This window comes from Oreochromis niloticus, linkage group LG6, assembly GCF_001858045.2.
Source record: "Oreochromis niloticus isolate F11D_XX linkage group LG6, O_niloticus_UMD_NMBU, whole genome shotgun sequence".
Lineage (NCBI taxonomy): Eukaryota > Metazoa > Chordata > Actinopteri > Cichliformes > Cichlidae > Oreochromis > Oreochromis niloticus.
This window is the reverse complement of record NC_031971.2, coordinates 11887923-11908796: the sequence shown is the minus strand read 5'-3', so window position 1 is coordinate 11908796 and position 20874 is coordinate 11887923. Positions and strand designations below refer to the sequence as shown.

The following is a 20874-nucleotide window of genomic DNA, read 5'->3' as shown; positions in this document are numbered from 1 at the left end:
ATCAAAGTGAAATATTTTCAGAAGCAACTGTATGACTTACCCTTTTACATATTTATAACAATTTTAATGGTTTGATGTTGAAGTATATAAAATGATTCTATCTGAATTAATTTTGCTCATTTTGCAAGATCCTCTTTTCTCACTGATGATGGACCTTTGTAAACGGTGAGTGTCACATTTATTGAGTCCTTTTTCAGAATCAGCTTTGTGGAGATATGCTTGGATGAGTGCCTATATTTCAGTAATGTTTTAAAATGGCTAGATATGAACATTGGCTCACCGTGTACAGTTTTGGCTTTTTTTTAAATGGGTTATGAAACTGAATAAAAACAGAACAGAAAAGAATTTGGGAGCTGTTAAAGTAAAAAAGAAGAGAACAACTTTAATATACATCATCGTAGTGTGATTCAGAGTGTTATAGCCCAGAGTGAATGTGGTTTACATCACTGTTTATCTGATCAATCAATCACCACTTTAGTTATGTTTCTTGAAATGAATTGAACTCAACTGAATTAATGCAGGAAATCACCACAGGATTTGGGACGCTGGTAGATAGCAAAACAGCAAAGTGGCTATTCACACTAAATTTTGAAGAACAATAATTTAATGGAATAAAATGAGTACATGGAACACAGTTTAAATTAAACTACTATCATTCTCACACAACCTGAGGATCTGGAGGCATTCAAGAATTTGTAACAGGGTGGACACAATTCGACCAGGGGGCAGTAGTCCCCTAGTTTGAGCCAAGTCTCAGTGAAACAGAAAATGTCTAACATGTGAGAGGTGATGGAATCGTTAGGAACAAATGATTTATTGGACAAAGATCTGCTGTTAAAAAGGGTGATAATTGCAGGAGAGTGAGGTTTCAGACACATAGGCTAACAGGACACAATAATGATCGGGATCAATAAAATGACTCACAAGGCTGGAACCATCATTGGCCATAATTTGGAGTCAGTGAGGGACAGGAGGTCACTGAACAACTTGTCTCTATCATGGAAAACCCACCACACCCACTCTGCTCACATTTCTGACATAGCCAAGCTCCTCCTTCACCAGACTGACCCAAAACCCTGTCACCAGATAACAATGCTTCAGGAAATTATTCCTACCGATCTCTGTAAAACTGCAAAATAACTTTTATTTATGTGATAGCTGAACACAGTAGTCCCAAACATATTACATAGTGTATAGTGTACATATTTATTAATGCAATTTGCACTAAGATTATTATTAAACCTGGGTTTACAAATATGGTAAAGTGGAGGTGGTTGACCTCTAAGGGTAGTAGTGGTATAACAGAGGTTGTGCAAATGGTAAAATTCTATCTAATAGTAATAGTAAGAAAACAGCTCTACCCGAATGGTGCCGGAGTTAACAGGCTTTTCCGAGCATAATTGTATTTATTATTAGAAAACCAGAAATCAGAGGGGAAAAACAAACAATAAACAAACTAACAAAGAAACACGGGGTTTTAATTAAACAGTGCACGATTTATTCGTTTTCCCTATAAAAACAAACAAAAAAAGTTTGCTTTTGATACTCGCGATGGTACCAAATCTCGCGATACTACGTGCATCCCATTCGAGCTAAACTGGAGGGATTTCTGTAGTATTTAGTGAGCAGCTAACACGTTAGCAACACCGAGATAACCTATTTGCAAATAACTCGCTCCTTAAAAATAAAGAAACCAAGCCGGCTCAGAGGTGAGGACGTATTCTTACAAGCGATACCCATTTGTTTGCTACTTAAACGTAGCGTAGGGGGAATAGCTGTAGAAAACAGTCATGGTAAACTGAACTCTTGTCTAGCCTGTGGTGATACAGGAGTGAAGCAGTTTAAACTGTTCTTAACAAACCAGTGAATACCTTCTTGAGATAATTCTTGATAATTGCCAAATATGGCAACTAACGTAAACATTAGCTTTTGGTTAAGCTACTAAAGTTGTTTTCGTGTTTGTGCAGCTGAGCAAAGAAGCTAATACCACTTTTATCTTACTTTGCACTTTTACGTAGTTAATGCTAGGCACCTGTCTGCATATAACATTAACCTGTTAACATTTTTATCGTAAAGTTATAAAGCATGAAAATGGTGCACTTTAGAATTACTTAGCTAAACTTTACATGGCCGTTGTGAAGTCTTTTTTTTTTTTTTTTTTTTTTTTTACTCGTACTGTGAGCCTTTCGTTTGTGTGCTGCATCTTCCAGAATGGATTTAGAAGACGACACGACCATTTTAACAACCCTGAAGTCCTTCAATTCCTTCATCAGCCGCCCCGAACATCCACAGCGGCTGTCAGAGCACTCAGCAGGGAGTGGAATCCTGCAGAGTCAGTACAAGCGCAGCATGGAGGTACATACAGAAACTGTTTGCATCAACAGGGGGCAAAAAAGCTGAACAAAAATAGCATCAGCATTCAGCCTCCGCACTTACTAGCATATCCTTCTTTTAGCTTTTAGAAGCAGCAGAGAGGGTTCACTCCAAGAATCGCTACCTGCAGTTGGACCAGGAAAAGAAACAGATGGAGCTGAGTCACAAACGGGCTCGTTTTGAACTGGAGAAGGCAGCCTCAGACAGCGCACGAGACTTGGAGGTACATGCCATATATACTCCTTTAATACCACATGAACAAAGCATCAGATAGCTCACCACCTTGTTATGTTGCAGCATGAGGTGGATCGGAACCAGGAGCTTTTGGGACAAATAAAAAAGCTGGAGGAGAGAGCGGAGGAGGCGAATAAGAAGCTAACAGAGCAGAAGGAAGCAAATGATGCTCTCCAGATGAACCTGGAGGGTCTAAACAAGACACTGGAGGAACGAGATGATAAGCTTGGCGCAGCTAACCAGGTGCACGCATGCTTGTAGATTTGCACGCACAGTTATTTTGCCAGTCTGGTAGTGCCTCTTATCTTATGCTGGATTACCTCTGTTATCGGTTTGCAGACCATCAGCTCTTTGAAGGATGAGATCAGAGAGCTCAGGCAGAAGATTCAAAACCAAGACTCAAAAATCTCTGGTCAAACGCTCGAAAACCAGGAGTTACAGGAAAAGCTAGATTTGCAACAAAGGTACACACACACACAGACAGGGACTGACACTTCTTTGCTCTTTTTCATGCTAAAAAATATTGAGCTGTACTGCTTAATATAAATGCTGACCATGCAGTTTTCTCTGATTGCTGTTATGATCAGGAAGTATCAGGAAGTCTCTCAACTTTGCCAGAGTCTCCAAGCTGCGCAGTCGTCATGCTCTGAGCACATAATCAAGATTAAGGTACGAAATGCTGTCGCTTCTATTGGGCTCCTTGGGTTTCACTTCAGAGTTTACATGGTGTACGGATTTGTCTGTAGTTCAGAACATTCCAGTGTCCACAGTTCATGGAGAGGAAATAGTTGAAATAGTTAAGAATAGCAGTTTGTACATCTTTGCACTGATGTAGATGGTGTGGTTAAACAGCGTTATGCAGCTCACTCTACGTCAAATGTAAACCTACTAAATATGATTACGATTTAGACTTATAACCAATGCAGGCAAGATCATGTGCAGTATATCTGTTCAATTTTCTACATATCAGCTTTTTTGTTCAAACTACCTCTCTCCTTCAAATTGCATAATATCAGTTTAAATGTATTTTTTCCCCTCATAACATACACTTATTGAACATACCATTTTCAGCACCTTCAGAACAGCCTTAATTTTTCAGAGCATAGATTCAACAAGGTGTTGGAAACATGCCTCACAGATTTTTGTTCATATTGACATGATGGCATCACACAGTTGCTGCAGATTTGTCTGTCTGTTGGACTGAGGTCTGGGGGCTGTGGAGTACACTGTCATGTTCAAGAAACCAGTTTGAGATGATTTGGAGTCTTGTGACATGTCATATTATCTTGCTGGAAGAAGCCATCAGAGGTTGGGTACACTGTGTTCATAAAGAGACAGACATGGTCAGCTACAATCCTCAGGTAGGGTGTAGGTTTAAATGATGCTTAGTTGGTCCTAAAGCCCCTTTTCCATTAGTATTCACTCGGATCAGCTCGACATCGATCAGGCAACATTTTTCTAATCTTCTGTTGTCCAATTTTGGACAATAAAAGATTGCTGAGTCGTTGCCACGTGATTGGCTGATTAGATATTTACATTAATACAGGTGTAGGTGTGTGTGTGTGTGTGTGTGTGTGTGTGTGTGTGTGTGTATTACAGGTATTTGTTTCCATAAAGTGAATACAATCTGAAAATTGTATTACTGGTGAATTTCTCACTTTCTAATTTGGCAGGAGTTGGAAAGGCGGCTTGCGTTCCAGGAGCAAGACTTTGCCATTGTGAAGACTATAAAGTCAGAGGCGGCCAGAGTTCCAGATCTGGAAAAGGAGCTGAAGCGCCTCAAAGATGATAATGCCTACCTCAGGTTAAATACATTTTTGAAGTTTCCTTAACATGTAAACTCATTACACTCTAGTGCAGGGACCTTTCAATCCACAAGTTCCAATTCACACACATATACCACAAGCTCTTTTCTTTAACAAGTGTTTTTGGTATTTGTAATATGTGTTTGTGCCTGTATCGTCTCTAAAACCTTACACTATATGTTTAGGTTGATTCTGTTTGTACCACGTAGTTTGGATGTTACTGGGCATTAATGAGCATACAAGCACTTTGAAAGATTAAGTTGGATAACAGAAGATCCATTTGTCAAGTAACAGCCAAACAGCTTGTCAGACTAAGTGGAGAAATTCAGCAGTTGGTGTGTTTATCCACTTATCCTTTCTGTTGTATTACAGACATCTCAATTTAAAGCACGAAACTCTTTATACTTTCTCAAGATAACAGATTAAAAATTTTGCTGAAAATACCATAACTGTAACTAGGAATGTTCCTTATGCTATTCATAAGTCGATTAAATGGGGGGCGTGGGGGACTGACCAGTCTAAAAGTGCTCAGACAATCAATATACTGGCGACCTGTCCAGGGTGTACCCCGCCTCGCCCTATGACAGCTGGGATAGGCTCCAGCGCCCCCCGCGACCCTGAAAAGGATAAGCGGAAGTGAATGGATGGATGAAATTTGTGACACTTTGTGCTGTGCATACACATGCACATTAGCTTGCAAAGTGTGCCAGTGTTTTGCAGCTATCTGTCCTTGCAGATAAACCTTCACACACTTCACACAGTTATGTATTCTCCGGTCGAGTGTTTGTGTGTGTGTAACTGTCTTGAACAGGAACAAAGCTAATTAACCATTTTTTAAAATTTATTTGTTTATTTTTTAAATTGGAATATTATATTAGTAGTGTGGTGAGGGTGTGAGGGGACATGCTCCTCACACTCTGCCCATCTCCTATAGAAAATTAGTAAGGAAAACAAGGAAGGGATGTGCATAATGGAAAGGATCATCACACTAAGATTATTCTGGCAAGACTTAAATGGAATTCTGCAGAGCTGCACTGGTTAGGAGGACTATCACCCTTCTTACTTGTTTACATGTTTTGAGACAGAGAGGGTGACTGGGGGGCAAGGGGCTGCCATTTACTGAGAACTCCTGCTTATCATCTCAGGGCCAACAGTCGACTGGCATACATGAATGAAAACTCAATAAGTACTTGTTCATATTACTGAGTACTGCTGGTGCTGGATAGCAAGAGGAGCAAATATTCCAGGTTTAGTCTGGGAAATGTGCCTGAAAAGAAAGACCATGTGGATCAATCAGGGTTTGGTCTGATCTTCCAAGGCGAGTCTATTGTCTGGTCTCTGATGGTAGAGCAGTCCTCAAACTGTGGGGAGAATCTTGTTTCACATTGTCTGAAACAACAGAAGGAAGATTCTTCTTATATCTCCTAATCAGTCTCTATTGTCTGGACCGAGCTCTTTTCCCTTATTCTTTCCTCCTCTGCAACCTTTGCATTTTTTTCCCCCTAATTTCTACCGGCTTGTGTCAGCATAATCAGCTCCCTGGTGTAAACAATGTGAGCTGGGCAAAAATAGTGTTGTTGATTGAAGTGGGTAATAACATGGCCAAAACATATCGGAAGTTTCTCAAGTAGAGTTCACAGAAAAGTCACCCTAATCCAACAAGTGTGACTAAAGTAAAGAAAACATGAACTAGTGAGAGCAATATATTATAGCTATAATGCACAGTTGGTACATTGTTACGTGCATTTGTCGTCAGTCACTGTAATGTTAATATTGTTGAAAACGGGTTTCAAAATTGCATCCGAGTGTGACTGCAGCCAGGGACTGAAAGTTCCTCCATGTCTTGCATTAAACACTGAGCTATCAGTTTAATTTACTTTTTTTGTCTCTGTTCTGTCCAGGGAGAGCAGAGAAAATTGCAGCCTGTTGAAAGAGGAGGTGGAGGGTCTGCGGAAGAAGCTGGAGAGGATGGAGAAAACCAAAGAAGAGCTGATCAACATGGAACTGGAAAAAGAGGTAAAAGTCTGGGCAGTTAGAAATATAGATATTAAGAGAAGTATGTAATAAACAAAGCTTCAATGAGACATTTTTAGATAGATTAATGACTGGCTGCATCCTCGTGCAGGTTTTTGTGACTCCCTTTCGTCCATGTTTGTTTTTGCAAACTTTGAAGTTTAACTTTTAGAATTTACTTAAAAAAAAAAAAAAAAATCTAAGCTTGAAATATCCTCCCTTAAGCCCTGTGCACACTGGAAGCAGTTCGTAGTGATATGGTGGCGACAGATGTAGGTGAAAAAAGTCCTGCTGAGGTGGGCGGGACTTGAGGTAAACTACTCTCAGCTTCAGGTGAGCAACTAAGGTGGCTACCAATGAGAGTAAAGAATACGGTTGATTAACATATAAGCTGGTAGCAAATATGGGAATGTCCACTAGCATTCAGCGTCAGCTTCAAGGTGATGCTTGACAAAGGACTCGCTTCCTGTGTGTACGCAACTTGAGTAAACATTTCAGTCATTACTTTTTAAAGAGCTATTGTCAGAGATAATTGGAGAAATATAAAATATGTACAATAATATGAGAAGAAAATAATGTATTCATACTGCTGTGGGATATAAAGATGGCATATTTGCAAGGCTTCAAACAGCATAAAAGTATTCTTTTTCTTCTGCTGTTGACTGTATTATATCTGCATCAACTTTTCCTGTACTCAAAAACAGTTATTTGCTTTGGTGTCATTAAAATTTAGAGGCTCACTGAGAAGCTCCACGCGTGGGAGAACCTTGGGCAATCTACTGGACTCAACATAAGGTCAGACACTATTTCAAAGTGTGTACGTTTGAATCACAAAGAAAAATATTTAAATAGACATTTGTGTATTTCTTTCTATTTCCTTTTATTTTTTCCTTTTTTTAATCATGTATAAAGTGCCACTAGGTGGCGCTGTGGTCACTCCATACAAATGTGCCTCATCATTGTGGATTGATTCCACCACTGTGTAAAGATGTCTGTTTGGTACCTGCTTGTGAGTGCACCAAGTGAGTCTCAATGCATTCACTCAAAGCTGGTAATGAGAGAATGATTGCATGTTTCCTCGTGAGCAGTGAAGCTGATCTGACACATTATAAACACTGCAGACCTGCCGATGGCATGCATGCACGCACACATGCGCACCGTGTCTTTCCTTCTTTTGTGATTAATGCTGACTGTGGGGTAAACACAGGTCTTAATGAGAAGTGTGTGAGGTTTTCTTTTTTTTTTTTTTTTTAAGTGTATGGGGTGAAAATGGGAGGGGAAAAGTAAAAACTGCCTAATAAACTACGAAATTAAGTGAAATCAATATTTCTGTAAGGCTCAATTTTAGTCATATGTAATGTGTTATGTAACATTTTGAATTCTTAAAAATTTAGATATTTAAAGTAAATTGTTATAATTATTCTCTCAAAGATTTTCTCCACTGGATGAGAATCTCATAGTTCTGTTATGAACTATGAGATTGTGTGATGCTGATTTAAAAGTGCAAAATATTAATGTTGCACGCATATGTTTTGCTCCTATTGATCAAAATGGCATCACAGTCACATTTAGAAACTCTTTATTCTGATGTTTAATATAAGCCCAAAATAAACTGTCAAGGTGGTCAAGATGTTATTTTCTTGTCACAGTGTGTGCGATGTAGAGGCAAATGGAAGTAAGTGTGTTTCATTCAGCAATTTGTTCACCTTTATTGCACTCGGTGCATCAGTGCTGTGCGAAAATTACTATTGATGTGGATTTGTGCATAAGTGGGATATTGTGATTGCCTTGTAGGCTATTAAACAGTCATTATTTCAGCATTTTACTGCTTGGAGTCTTGTCAGGTATGTAATTGTCAAAGTTTTTATGAAGAAGTTTAAGAATCACAAAGTAAGTGAAAGTGAATTGGATATATGTCATATTCTTTTTGCGGTTAAGAATGATCAGGAGCTGTCAGAAGAAAGGAGAATTGATGGCACTGCAGTGACAGAATAATGATAATATCTCAGGGCCGTCAGTAATGTAACAGTGCCTGAATTAATGCTGACATGAAGTCGAAGCTGCTTGTTTAGGGCGGTTGTTGTTCTGTCATTAAATATGAAATGGCTCATAAGGGCTGCTGTGCTTTGACACAAAAGTTTGGATTTTCATTGTTGATTTTTCTATGTTTTTTTTTCCTTTGGCTCCTGTGTCATCTTGCGTTACTTAAAGCTAAATATAATTTATATTTATACATAATAAACATTTTCTCTCACAAGATATTTCAGGATATGAAGAATATGGAGCTGAGTTGCGACTGAGGAATAAATGTAATTTACTGTACTTGAAGAGTTGACCTCCATCACCCTGAGATTTAATTCTTACAAACAATGTTGGTCTTTTGCCAGGAAGAAATAACTTAAAGGGAAAAGAGAAAACTCCGAAGAACAATAAATGTGGCTGTGTTGAGAAGTAGACGCGAGCCTTAAAGCTGCAGCTTGGATTTGCCAGCAGCTGGCTGGTTGCTAGAAGTTATTTTCTTTCCGTCTGTTATGTGAGATGATAACATTGTGCTTGGTTATGTGCGTGCCAGTGGGGATGACAATTGAAAATAAATTTGGAAGAAATAGAAGATGAAAATATCTTTATGCCTCCACGCTGGCGACAGCTGGGGCTGGAGGCATTTAAGTTTTGGATTTGTCCGTCGCTTTCTTTACATGATATCGCTCGAAAGTTTCACTTTGACTGGAGGTGAAGTGACTAGAATTTGGTGTGTTTAAAGTTCAAGACTTGATTTGGCCCTAATTCAAGAATCTCTAAATATTTGGAAAATGACAAATACGATAAAAATGATCAGGTAATGGCATTTTTACACCAAAAGGTCACACGTTCTCTTTGCTGTGTGATCATAATGTTCCACAAAATCACTTTTCTGACAATATTTCAACAAGAAATTGTGATCATCTAGTCATATCTAGTTGGATACTGAATTCGTGCAACTTGACTGATTGCTGGAAATACTTCTGGTCTTGCCATTGAAGGACAGCTGAATGATTAAAATATATTGAAAGGTCTTCCAGAAAATGTTTTTTTCCCCCCTTTATTATTGAAACTTTCACCAGCTACAGAAAGAACTGCAGCTATTTTGTGCATGTAAGTCAGAGACTGGTTTTGTGTGATAGATGGTGTATTAAATTGTATTAACTACTTTATGGTAGTGTTTGTGTGTATGCTGAATCTTGATGCCACATTGAAAGCCATACAAACTTGGTGCTGTTCCCTGTGGATTAAGACTTTGTTTTAGCTCTCCTGTGTCCATGATCCACTAGTGAAAAAAGTTTAGTTGGACTGCGACCCAGTGTTCATAAATTGCTGGATTTTTATGCTAAATATTACTCCCAATTAAATAAAACCAATAAGAGTATTGTTAACTTTGATAACAAGACTGTGCTATTTCTGGAGAAATTACAGTACGACTCCTGGACACTGTTCCACTTTACATTGTTGTTGGATATATTGGTTTAGATGGGCTAAAAATGTGTACAGGTACATTTCAGGAATACATAATCATACTGAAAGAAAGAGAAGTTCATCAAGTACTTCAAAATTGACCAGTTGATTCCACCTACGCTGGTTATGGAGGAGTTAAAATTATCACGGTGATACCACTCTATGTGCCAACATGCTAAATTTCATGCATGAAAGGTTTGAGGATTGTCATCACCCAGCAAAGAGGGTGACCGACTTTATATAACTCAAGAACAACACAACGTAGGATTTTCAAGTTGATACCATGGATGTGTTTACTACAAATCTTGTATAAGTTGTGGAGTGAATTTTGTCGAGGTCAGAGGTCAAGTTTCCTAAAAATCTTGTGAATGCATTAAGACCATGCTACATGTTTGATGTCAAATTTTCACACAGCTAATATGCTAATAATTAGTTTTTTGTTCTTTTACAACCCCACAAAAATTACATCAAGAACATGTTTAGCTTACAAATAACCTGGCCTTTTGGGGTGGATAAAATGGGTGTCTGGATGCTGGATGTATATGTAATAGCTGATCTCTCATTAGTTACTCTAGTAACTCAGCTTCCAGTGTTATTTCCATGTATAACATAAAAGGTAGCATGTTATTGAGTTGAGTAGTATATTGGTCAAAAACCCCACGTTGTGGTCATAAAGTAATGTCCAACTGTAGGTCTTACCATAATAAAGCCAAACACAGAAAGTCACAGTGTTCTCAGTTATTTATATTTATTATGATTTTAGCATTTCTTACTCCCGGTTCTTACTTAGCCATTTGCTTTTCAATTGGTATGGTGAATAAAATCACTAAGGCTCATGCACATCCATTTAGTGGGACAAATTGGAGTATTTGCTACTATAGTTATGTTTGATATCTGGGCTTTGGACTAAATTTTACTCTCGGCCACGTTTTCCGATTCACTTATGTGCGTTTTGTAAGCAAGACTCGCTAATCTGACAGTTCATTTTGTAGACAAGGTTACACCCCATAGTTGTTCACAACATTTCACCCAATAATATGCAACCATCACGTTATTTGCAACAGCATCCAAGATGACTGGCTCATGACCTGCAAAACAAAACCAACAAAAAAGGCAGAGGACAGAAAAATAGCTGCTTGTATGAGTTCAGGAAAAGGCTCATCCCTCTGTGCTCAGGGCAATGTTGAATTATCTACTAGGGATACCAAGGCCATTCCAGCTTATAATTCACAAACTCATATTTTAGTCATGAGTTTATTTCCATACCTGAAGTCACGCCTAGATAAATGTTAAGTGGTACAACCCACTTTCCTAGAAAAAGTTCCACATAACGGCTGAACATAACCCCCACACAGTGGCTCGCTTACAGATAATGCGTTTGTTAAATGATAAAGTTTCAGTCCGACTGCCTTTCACCAGGTGCAAAGGCAACGTCTATGTATGTATACATACTCACATGTACATGTATAATAGGGATGATTAACATATCCCATAAATGATATGAATTAATTTAGCAGAAAAATGACAAAAGAAGACATCAAATGGATGATTAAAATGTGGTGTGTGTGTGTGTGTGTGTGTGTGTGTGTGTGTGTGTGTGTGTGTGTGTGTGTGTGTGTGTGTGTGAATAGATGGACATTACTTTTGTACCTGTTAAAGGTTGATTAGACTGAAATGTTGTAATTTATGTTTTAAGGTAGACAATGTGCAGGAGTTACATTCAGTTATAACAGTTCAATTTCAAAAATGTGCTGCTCTGAAAATGTGCTCAGCATTAAAGGTCCCTTGGGATGAGACAGTTTTGCATGCCTTGTACAATAATGCATTCCATCATGGACGCTTGCTTTTGAATTGTGTGCTGATAACAAGGAAGATACTGTATCTCCTCTTTGGCCTGAAGGGATTCAGGATTTGCAAAAGAATTTCAGATTTGAGTTCCATGGAAAATGAGTTTACCATGGTCTGAATAAAGCAGCTAGTTTATTCATATAATAGCACTATAGCTAGCGTTTGGGGATGCGGTGATCACCAATCACTTGCAGTGGTTGTCAAAAACGCCGTTCATTCATTTTGCGCTGCTTAACCATGTCTGAGTTGTGAGGTCAGCAGTCTAAGCAAACATGCCCAGACCTCCTTCTCCCTGTCCACTTCCAGCTCTTCTCTGGTGTTACCCAAGCCAGGTGAGAGATATAATCTCTCCAATATGTCCTGGGTCTGCATCCTCTTTGCAGGACATTCCCAAAATACTTCACCTAGAAGGCGCCCAGGAGGCGTCCTTATCAACCACATCACCTGGCTCCTTTCATTGTAGAGGAGAAGCAGCTGTACTCTGAAAACCTCAGAGTGAAAGAGCTCGCATCCTATCTTCAAGAGTCAGTGTTGCTTCAATTGGTACAAATCTATGCATTTATTACTAACCATCATTACACAGTGTAATATCAGTTAACGCTGCTCCATAAGATTAAAAGAGCAAGAACCTAAAATCTAAAAACTTAGATGGGAGGTGATGTCAGTTTATTAGATCTCCCAGAATTGACAGTATTTGTCTTCAGACATGGGTAGTTTGCAAAGGATGGTCAAATGCAGTTTTTTCTCAACATCTTCCAGGGGGTGATCTCCAACAGCAAGTAATGATAAATTAGAAACGTTCTAGCGTAGGCCACCTAAATCTCACAACTGCAGTAACAGAGGCAACTTTAGCACGCTACTGTATATGTTTTTGTTTTTCTTAAATGGATTTAATGCAATAGTATGAATCAGGCACTGAGTGGATAATCCAGCACCAGCTTCATATGTAAAATATATAAAACAACACACACGGTACCTGTGGATGCGAGACGAGATGACTGCTCTAGGCTGTGACTTATTTGTGTTCACATCATGACCTTGAAAGAAAAAAATAAATAAGTTCTTTCTCTGTTCCAGCACCTGTGATGTTGCTGAAATCAATATGAACATATGAGTATAAATTTGGTGTGGTGGTGAGCAATGTTGCCTCACAGCAAAGAGATCTTGGATTCAGATCCCCTTCGGCCAGCTGGGGCCCTCCTGTGTGCAGCGTGCATGTTCTCCCTGTGCCTTCCCCTCTGGGCTCTGGCTTCCTCCCATAGTCCAAAGACATGCATGTTAGGTTAATTGGTGATTCTAAATTGAGCGTAGTTGTGAATGGTTGACTGTCTCTCTGTGTTAGTCCTGTGACAGAGTGGCAACATGCCCAGGGTGCACACTGAGTCTTGTCCCTCAACAGCCGGGACCCTAACATGGATAAGCGGAAGAAAATGGATATGCGTGTGTACATGTGTATGTGAATATAATATAACTTTTGTATGCAGGTAGTCTTTGTATTGTTTTCATCATACTTACATTTAAGACATTATAGGCTCTAAATGATCATTGTCATTGCCTCCAGTTTTTATGTACATTTTGTATTTATCTGAAGTTTTTTGGGCTGGAATTGCTGTTTGTAATAAATCCTAACCATCCAGTTTTCACATGGAATACTCTTGTCTGCCAGCCTTGAAGTTGGTGTGTACTCACAGTAGGGAATCCGTAGTGTGCCAAAGCACATTTGACCCCCAAAGGCTAATATGTTTAACTAGTGTGACCGTTTCAGTTAAGCACATCAAGCCCTGGCCCACTTTTTAGGAGGTGAGCCCAGGCATGGTTCAGTTGGACTCATACAGGGTACACGTTGTAGTGTAATCACTAACCGTGTAACACTTCATCACTAACGCCGTCTCTCGTGAAAATCACCGTGCTAACTAATTAACAAATCTATAAGGTACGTGAGGACAGCGCGTCATTGCTTAAAAAAATGGTTACAACTAAAGCACATAAAATCTTGAACCTCATTTGTTGTGCAAGAATGCATTTCAAAAGCAAGTGTCTGCCTGAAAGAGGGGGAGAGAGTAAGCAGAGGATAAGATGCTGAGACAAACTGAAGTGTACTCTGGCCCCGGATCGTTAAGTGTTAGCGCAGGCCAGCAGGCGAGGGGAGAGGGCGGACAGTCAAGCTTGGGCATAGTACAAAGCAATTGTGTGAGTATACCCTTAACCTGCCTTCTCAGTCTTTTCCGTACATATCTCTAATTTGTCAGTAGATTGCCTAATCATGGCACACAAGCCCAGGTCAGGTCTCTTGGTGCTAGTATGTGAAACATGTAAAGCAGATTGATTTTATCATCGAGGAAAAGCAACTAGGCTCCATCTGTTGATATTTCCAGGTTTGTTGGTTGAACTGCTTAACCTGGTCATCTTCAGTTGCTCTTGCTACATCCTCTTAAAGTCTCTAGTTTTGCACTAAAAGTGCTGTGGAGCTAAATTGCCCAATCTTATTCCCATTTCACAAGAGGTGAGATGTTGGCTTTTAAACACATATATGCCACATGTATTGCTGCCTTTCCACCGTCTGTTTTGTAACCTGTCAGTCTCTTCCACCGAGTGAGTTTGTTTTGTAGAGCAGTGACCAGTATTTATCCCACTGTCCTCCTCTCATCTCTCCCCCTGCTCCTCGTGTCATTTTATTTCCGAGCTCCCTACTGACCGGCAAACAAAAGACTATGGAAATGCCGTCGTTTTCATCTATTCTGTCCTTTCTGCTTTCTCGGTCGTATCAATTTTTCATTGCGGGAGTAAGTGTGTGTACACATCTGTATGCTAACTGTTCTGTGCTGTGTCTTGTCTGTAGGAAACCCGAGGATCTGTCCAGGGAGGTGATTCAGATCCAGCAGAGAGAAATTGCTCTGAAAGAGCAGAACTACACACTCAACAGCCGGTAATACACACACGCACTCGCTCGCACACAAAATCCCTTTCTCTCCCTTCAGACCTATTTCTCTCATTCTGCCTGCTTGCATGCCTCTCTTCCCCTCATGTATCTATTAGAGCATATCTCTGAGAAGTCCTTAATTGTCACAAAGTTAATTAAACTGGTCCTGATTCTGATAGCACTCCTGACAGTAACCACTGGTGTGTGAGTGTGTGTACGTGTGAGAGATTGTGAGTGCGAGAGAGGGAATTCACTAATTAAACTTGTCCTGTTTAGACAGAGGTGATGTCTATAGGGAGGGCCGCACACGCGTGCTCTGGTATATTCGTGCTGCAACTCAGTCCAGCTAAGAAAGCTTTCATTAGCTAACAAGCGTTCCTCTTCTGCTGAGCGTATTGGGCTCATTATGAAGTATTAGAAACAGCAGAATGGGAGTCGTGAGTGTGGGAGGGGATGGTGATGGGAGCTTGCGGTGTAATTATTGCCCCTCGGCATAATTATTGTCCTATTGATCAGACCTGGCACAAATCTCTGCTGAAAATAATTTCTGGACCCTTGTCTGGGATTTTTTTTTGGTGTCAGTCAGGTAAGTTGTCTGTGAGTCTTATTATAAATTGACTATAAATTGCCTTTCTCAAATTGTCAGACTGTTCTGCACTAATCAACCTCTTTCCTTCCTTCTCTACCCTCTCTCTCTCTCTCCCTTATTATTAACAAACACACACATATGTACGCACGCGCACACGTAAAAATTGCTTCCCACCAATTCGTTTATTCTGCTCTGTCAGTGTGAGGAGTGTGGAGCGTTCACAGTCGGAGCTTCGTGCAGAGCTGACCCAGCAGCGCAGCAAGACTCTGGAGGAGCAAAAGAAGAGAGAGGCACAGGACGCTCTTGTCCGTCGACTGCAGAAGCGGGTACTGCTGTTAACCAAGGTACCTGGTGATCAGCCACGCACTCTCAAACACAGAGAAGTATTCATGCCTTCAAACATGACCTTTCAGCCATCACCCAATGCGGTAATTTGACTGTAAACACTCAGTGAACACAGTAGCCAGGTAGACTTGCAAGGCCAGCATTGAATTCGTAATCTCGCCTTTACACCTCTGTCCTGCTAATTGGCCAGTGGGTGTCACGTGACTCCTCCATCTGTCTGCCCCCCCCCAGCTCTGCAGTTCTTGAGAAGACCTCCCTGTAATATCGATTTCTTGATGTGTGTAATGCCCGAGGTTATCATGCTCAGTCTCTCACCACACAAATCACACACATGCACACACCACCACCATAACTAGGCAGGATTAAAGGGATGCTAACATTATAGCTCGGTGAAAGAATTTTTTTTGCCTTTTTTACTCAAATGTATTGTGGTTTTTAGTTTTTGAATTTTACTGAAAATTGAAAGGATCTTTTTGCTCACCTAAAATTAGGGTATGCGTCATATAGCCTGAAGTCTGCATTGCAAAAACAATGTGAATGGTCTTTCATTTATGTATTCAATACTTTTAAAATGAAAAATAATAGCTCATTGAGTGTGGATTCAGGGAAGAATACATGCTATCTAAGGAATATGAAGAATATCTGAGCAGTTATTGTTTAGTTTTCATAAAGGAAAAAAAAAAAGATTAATCCGAGCACATGTTTATCCATTTTTGAACTTTCCTCCAGGTGTCTTAGATGGATTTCAAATGTCACCCAGCCCAACTAAGAAATAAAACTTAAGAGAAGCAGCAGATCGTCCTATTTGTGTATGTGGAACCAACAAAGTGACTGACAAATAACAAAATAACTAAATTGTTATTTGGTTTTGATTGTTGTCAGTAGTTTGTATATTGATCAGCTAACCAGTTCATCAAGTAAATGGTTGACCTTTAAAGAATTTTTTGGAGAAGAGAACCAGTTTAATTTCCTCACAAACCCTTGAGGTTCTTCTACTCTTTGCTATGAAATGCAACATTTTGTCTTTGCCACAAGGCTGCATCTCCTTTAAGCCATCATTGCCCCGATTACTTTTTTCCCTTCACATACTTTTGTGGGACAGACTCAGTGACCCATTAGAGGCATGGCCAGAGCTTCACGCACTGGATAAAACAGTTGACAGAAAAGCAATTTAAAAAAAAAAAAAAAAGTAGATGATGAAAACAGTAATGATAGTTTTATCATTCTGTCCGCCCATTCCCTGTTTGTTTGTGTGTTTTTAAATTGAGAGTTTTTATCAGAGAAGAGGTGACAGATTTTTGATTAAGATTGAGTGAATTTCTTGGCACATTAATAGAGAGTAAACAGCCAAAGGGTTAGTACTGGGATTGAACACATGCACACTGACCTCTAAACGTACTCATGTGTGCCTTTTTTGTATTTACTTCTGTTCATTCTGTCTTCCTATTTGTCATCTTTTCTCCTCTAAAGAGAATCTTGTAGGATGTATGAAGTCAATGGTTGTGTGTCGATGGTTAGCAAATTGAACTGCTATAATGTTTGAAAATGCATTTGACTGACTCATTTCTTAGCAGACTATCTTGATTTTGATCTGACTGGTTAGTTTTGCCATGGTTTGTTTGCAGGTAGTAACCAGTATGCTATTGTAAAAGGATTATTGCTGCCCACTGTTGGGATTTGGACAAAATTGAGGGTTAGCATTAGGGTTATGGTCACTGGCGAGGGTTAAGCTGCGTCCACACTGGAAGCACGTCGCTTTGAGACTGGTTCCCTAGGTGACCCTCTAATTTGTTACTTAGCAGGTCATATGCCAATCAACAGTATTTTTCACAAAATGTTGACATTTGCCATCTCCACATCATTGCATTCAGTTTTTATTCACGATTTGTTTAGTGTCCCAACTTTTGGAATCTGGTTTGTATACTGTTATAATTTTGAACATTTAATACCTGTTTTTGAATGATTTCATTTATATCTAATCCTATTATTATTGCCTTTTTGATCCTCTATATAATGATCGTGCATTTATTAGTTTCTATTCACACACCACAACAGGCCATTGCAGTTTATTTTCTCTTTGCTTATGACTTCATTTTCTTATATGAACAGTAAATGTAAAAATCTCTCTTTATATGGATTTTTATTTATTTTTTTTGGACTCCATGAGATTCCTGTGACAGCATGTGAAATATAAAATGAACCACTCAGACATGAAGCACACAGACCGAAAACTTTGAAAGCTATTTGGAAACTGTATGTCAGTCCTGTTGACACTTTAAAAGCATTCTTTTACCCGTTGAAGAGAAGCAGGTATGCCTCTGACTCCATTTGTACAGAGGACAAAACTTTTACTATTCAGCACATTAAGGATGAGATGATGAGGAAGCATAATATGGGCAACACATGCTCTTTATTTATTCTGGTATTCTTTGTCTAGAAAGACATTTTTCTTTGATTTGATCATTTCAGTTTTAGAAATACAGATGAGCATGGGCACAACCCTAAGCTTCTCTTATTACAGCTTGGATAAGAAAGCTGTAGCTGCCTCATACTGTGTTACTGACTTATACATGCGTTTGATGGTCACCTGAACACAGCAAACAAAAAGAAACATAGTAACAATTAGAGAAAAAAAATAAGAAAGATGCTTTATTTTGTTTATTCATGCAGATACAGATAGACATTGACTATGTGATGCCACAAAATGTTAAAATTCCGACAACTTTTTCTTTTACTTTATTGGATACGGTGAAATTTGTTTATTAATCAGCAGATTTACCGTGTTATAGTGCTGTTAATGTGTAACATTTTATGTTGCAGGAGCGGGATGGAATGCGTGCCATATTAGAGTCCTATGACACCGAGCTGGCGCCTACTGAGTACTCTCCTCAACTGAGCAAACGACTCAGGGAGGCCGAGGACATACTGCAGAAGACGCAGAGCCATAATGCAGAGATGGAGGTGTGTCTGCAGGCGTGCATAAATACACTTTTTCTTTCTTCTGCTCTTTGTTTTGTTTTTCAAAGTTGAATTTGAAAGTACTGACTTCCACTAAGCTGCCGACTACATTATTATGCATGTAGCTGTTTGACACATGGCTCGTAGCTGAGGGCACAGTAATTGCATGCTACTTAGCTTCAGCTGCTTGTTGTTTACATCCTCAATACTCTTGTTTAGCGGACAGACTGAAACACATCTACAGTGAAAATGGATAATACTGGACTTATGGTGCAGAGATTTTCACCTTTTTCTTTTAATTCCCTCAGTTTGACAAATAGAATTGGCCATGTTTAAGTGCAGAACCTCAGTTTGATTCTCTCCAGTTTTGCCCTTTTATTAAAGTTACTGCATTATGCTGTTTACACTGTGACTCACTTTTGAAAGAGATGGGCGAAGTAGCTTGAATTTCTCTACAAACCTTTTATTTTAATAACAAGCCAACAATCACTGTGAGTTTGGCAGTTGCTGTGCTGCAACGGGGATCAGCACCAACCTAGCACCCCCTGCACTCGTAGTGTCACAGCTTTGCTAATCTAGCATGAAGGTTAATAAAATGCAGCTTGATCTGTAAGAATAATGGAACAAACACAAAAACTTCATTATGACACAAAGCTTTGCTATTGCAATCCTACAAGATCCACAACACACTGCCTTAGGACTCTACAATACAAATTCATAACCCATGAAAGACCTAGTATTTTGGTTGATAGCAACTCATTTCTCAACAGGGATGTTATTTTGAAGTACTCATTGGCTTCTTTCCTCTGTTTTTGAGGGCTGTTACTGCATATCAGTAGGCTAGGGTCATTTTTCTTTTTGCTTCTACATTATATTTCTTTTGTCCTGTTAATTCAGGCTCAGCTGACCAAAGCGCAGGAGGAGACGGGGACACTAAAACTGCAGCTACAAACAGTAAGTGCACCTGCAATCCCGTTTTTTGGTTTGTTTTTGTTGTTGTTGTTGTTGCAACTTGCCATTTCTATAAAAGGCCCAGGCATTTTTCACTAGTCAAGTAATTAGCAGCCAAAGTATAAGCAGTATCAACCAGTCTGGAGACATGGATCCAAGAGCACAACCAGTCTATTTTTGCAAAAAGCGTATGAGAGGTAGCTAGCTAACTTCACATATAGCAGTTACAAAAAGATGATAAGAGCATAACCAGCATCTATGATTGTGCCATGTAGACTATGTGAAATTAAAGGGAAGTAGCATGTGTGTGCACCTTTGGGTGGCCACCAATATCATGTGCCCACTGTCCTGCAGGCTCCAGGTTAATAATTGATATAATTAGAACAAGAGGGAAGACAGACGTCAGTAGCAGGAGGTGGGAATCGTGCATCTTTATGTACAATCTGTTGAAGTTACAGACACAACATGCATATATGACTCCATTTAATTAATTAAAGGACTTTGTGACTCTGTTCCAGTCTGTTGCAGTGAAGAGACAGCTGAGCGTCAGTGTGTAGCCATCGATTTACTGGTTGATTTACCTTTCTGCCCTCACTGAATACCCCAAGATGTGGGCAGTGACTGAACGAATAAAATCTCAGATACAAGTGGAAATGAGCTTCATCCAAAGGTTTTCTGGGCTCCCCCTTAGAGATGAGGTCAGGGCTCAGTCATTCAGTAGAGGCTCACAATAAACTGCCTATACATCCTGACTAGGACTCCTCCTGGATACTTCTTAGGTGAGGTGTTTCAGGCATGTCCTACCAGGAGGACACCCAGGGGCACACTGGAGAGATAATGTCTTATGGCTGGCTTGCCTCACTGTGCCCCTGGAAGAGCTGGAGGAGATGGCTGGGGAGAGAGAGAAATCCTGTTATCTTTGTTTAGACTCTTGTTCAAACAGCCCAGATTCATGTAAGTGGTAGAAAATTGATAAATATAACCACCCAACCAGCTAAATACAAGAAGAAAATGAAAAATGGATGCAAAAGAATCTATACATCTATCTATACATAGTAATCTTAATGACAGTGTAAAAAAATAAAAACAGATGTAAACTTAGTCCATTTAGCACATGTTCTTTTTTCACTCCTGAGTGTGTCATACATTTAACAGGTTTATCTGTCAATCTTGGCATGTACATTTTTCTCAATTGAAGAAATGACAGAAACCTCTTACAGACAGAAGTATTCTGCTTTTAAATATAGTCTCGGATAACGTAGCGAGTTGGCAGGTGTGACCTGAAACCTTGAAACGCACCCTGCGACTCTCTTTACTCATTCTATGATCTTCCTTCTTTTCTTGGCTCC

The 20874-nt window shown here is 39.5% G+C and overlaps 1 protein-coding gene across 1 annotated transcript in view; it reads left to right on the top strand.

Annotated features, from left to right (window-relative positions):
• Positions 1-1553: 1553 nt before the first annotated feature.
• The window catches only part of mad1l1 (mitotic arrest deficient 1 like 1), a 68482-nt gene continuing 49161 nt past the window's right edge, over positions 1554-20874 (top strand). The window contains exons 1-13 of the mRNA XM_005462639.2: positions 1554-1709; positions 2211-2355; positions 2456-2596; positions 2671-2850; positions 2947-3071; positions 3195-3276; positions 4281-4411; positions 6314-6428; positions 7159-7220; positions 14602-14688; positions 15471-15615; positions 18437-18577; positions 19472-19528. Of these exons, the coding sequence (XP_005462696.1) occupies positions 2212-2355; positions 2456-2596; positions 2671-2850; positions 2947-3071; positions 3195-3276; positions 4281-4411; positions 6314-6428; positions 7159-7220; positions 14602-14688; positions 15471-15615; positions 18437-18577; positions 19472-19528 (1410 nt within the window). The 5' untranslated portion in view covers positions 1554-1709; position 2211. The remainder of the gene's footprint in view (positions 1710-2210; positions 2356-2455; positions 2597-2670; positions 2851-2946; positions 3072-3194; positions 3277-4280; positions 4412-6313; positions 6429-7158; positions 7221-14601; positions 14689-15470; positions 15616-18436; positions 18578-19471; positions 19529-20874) is intronic.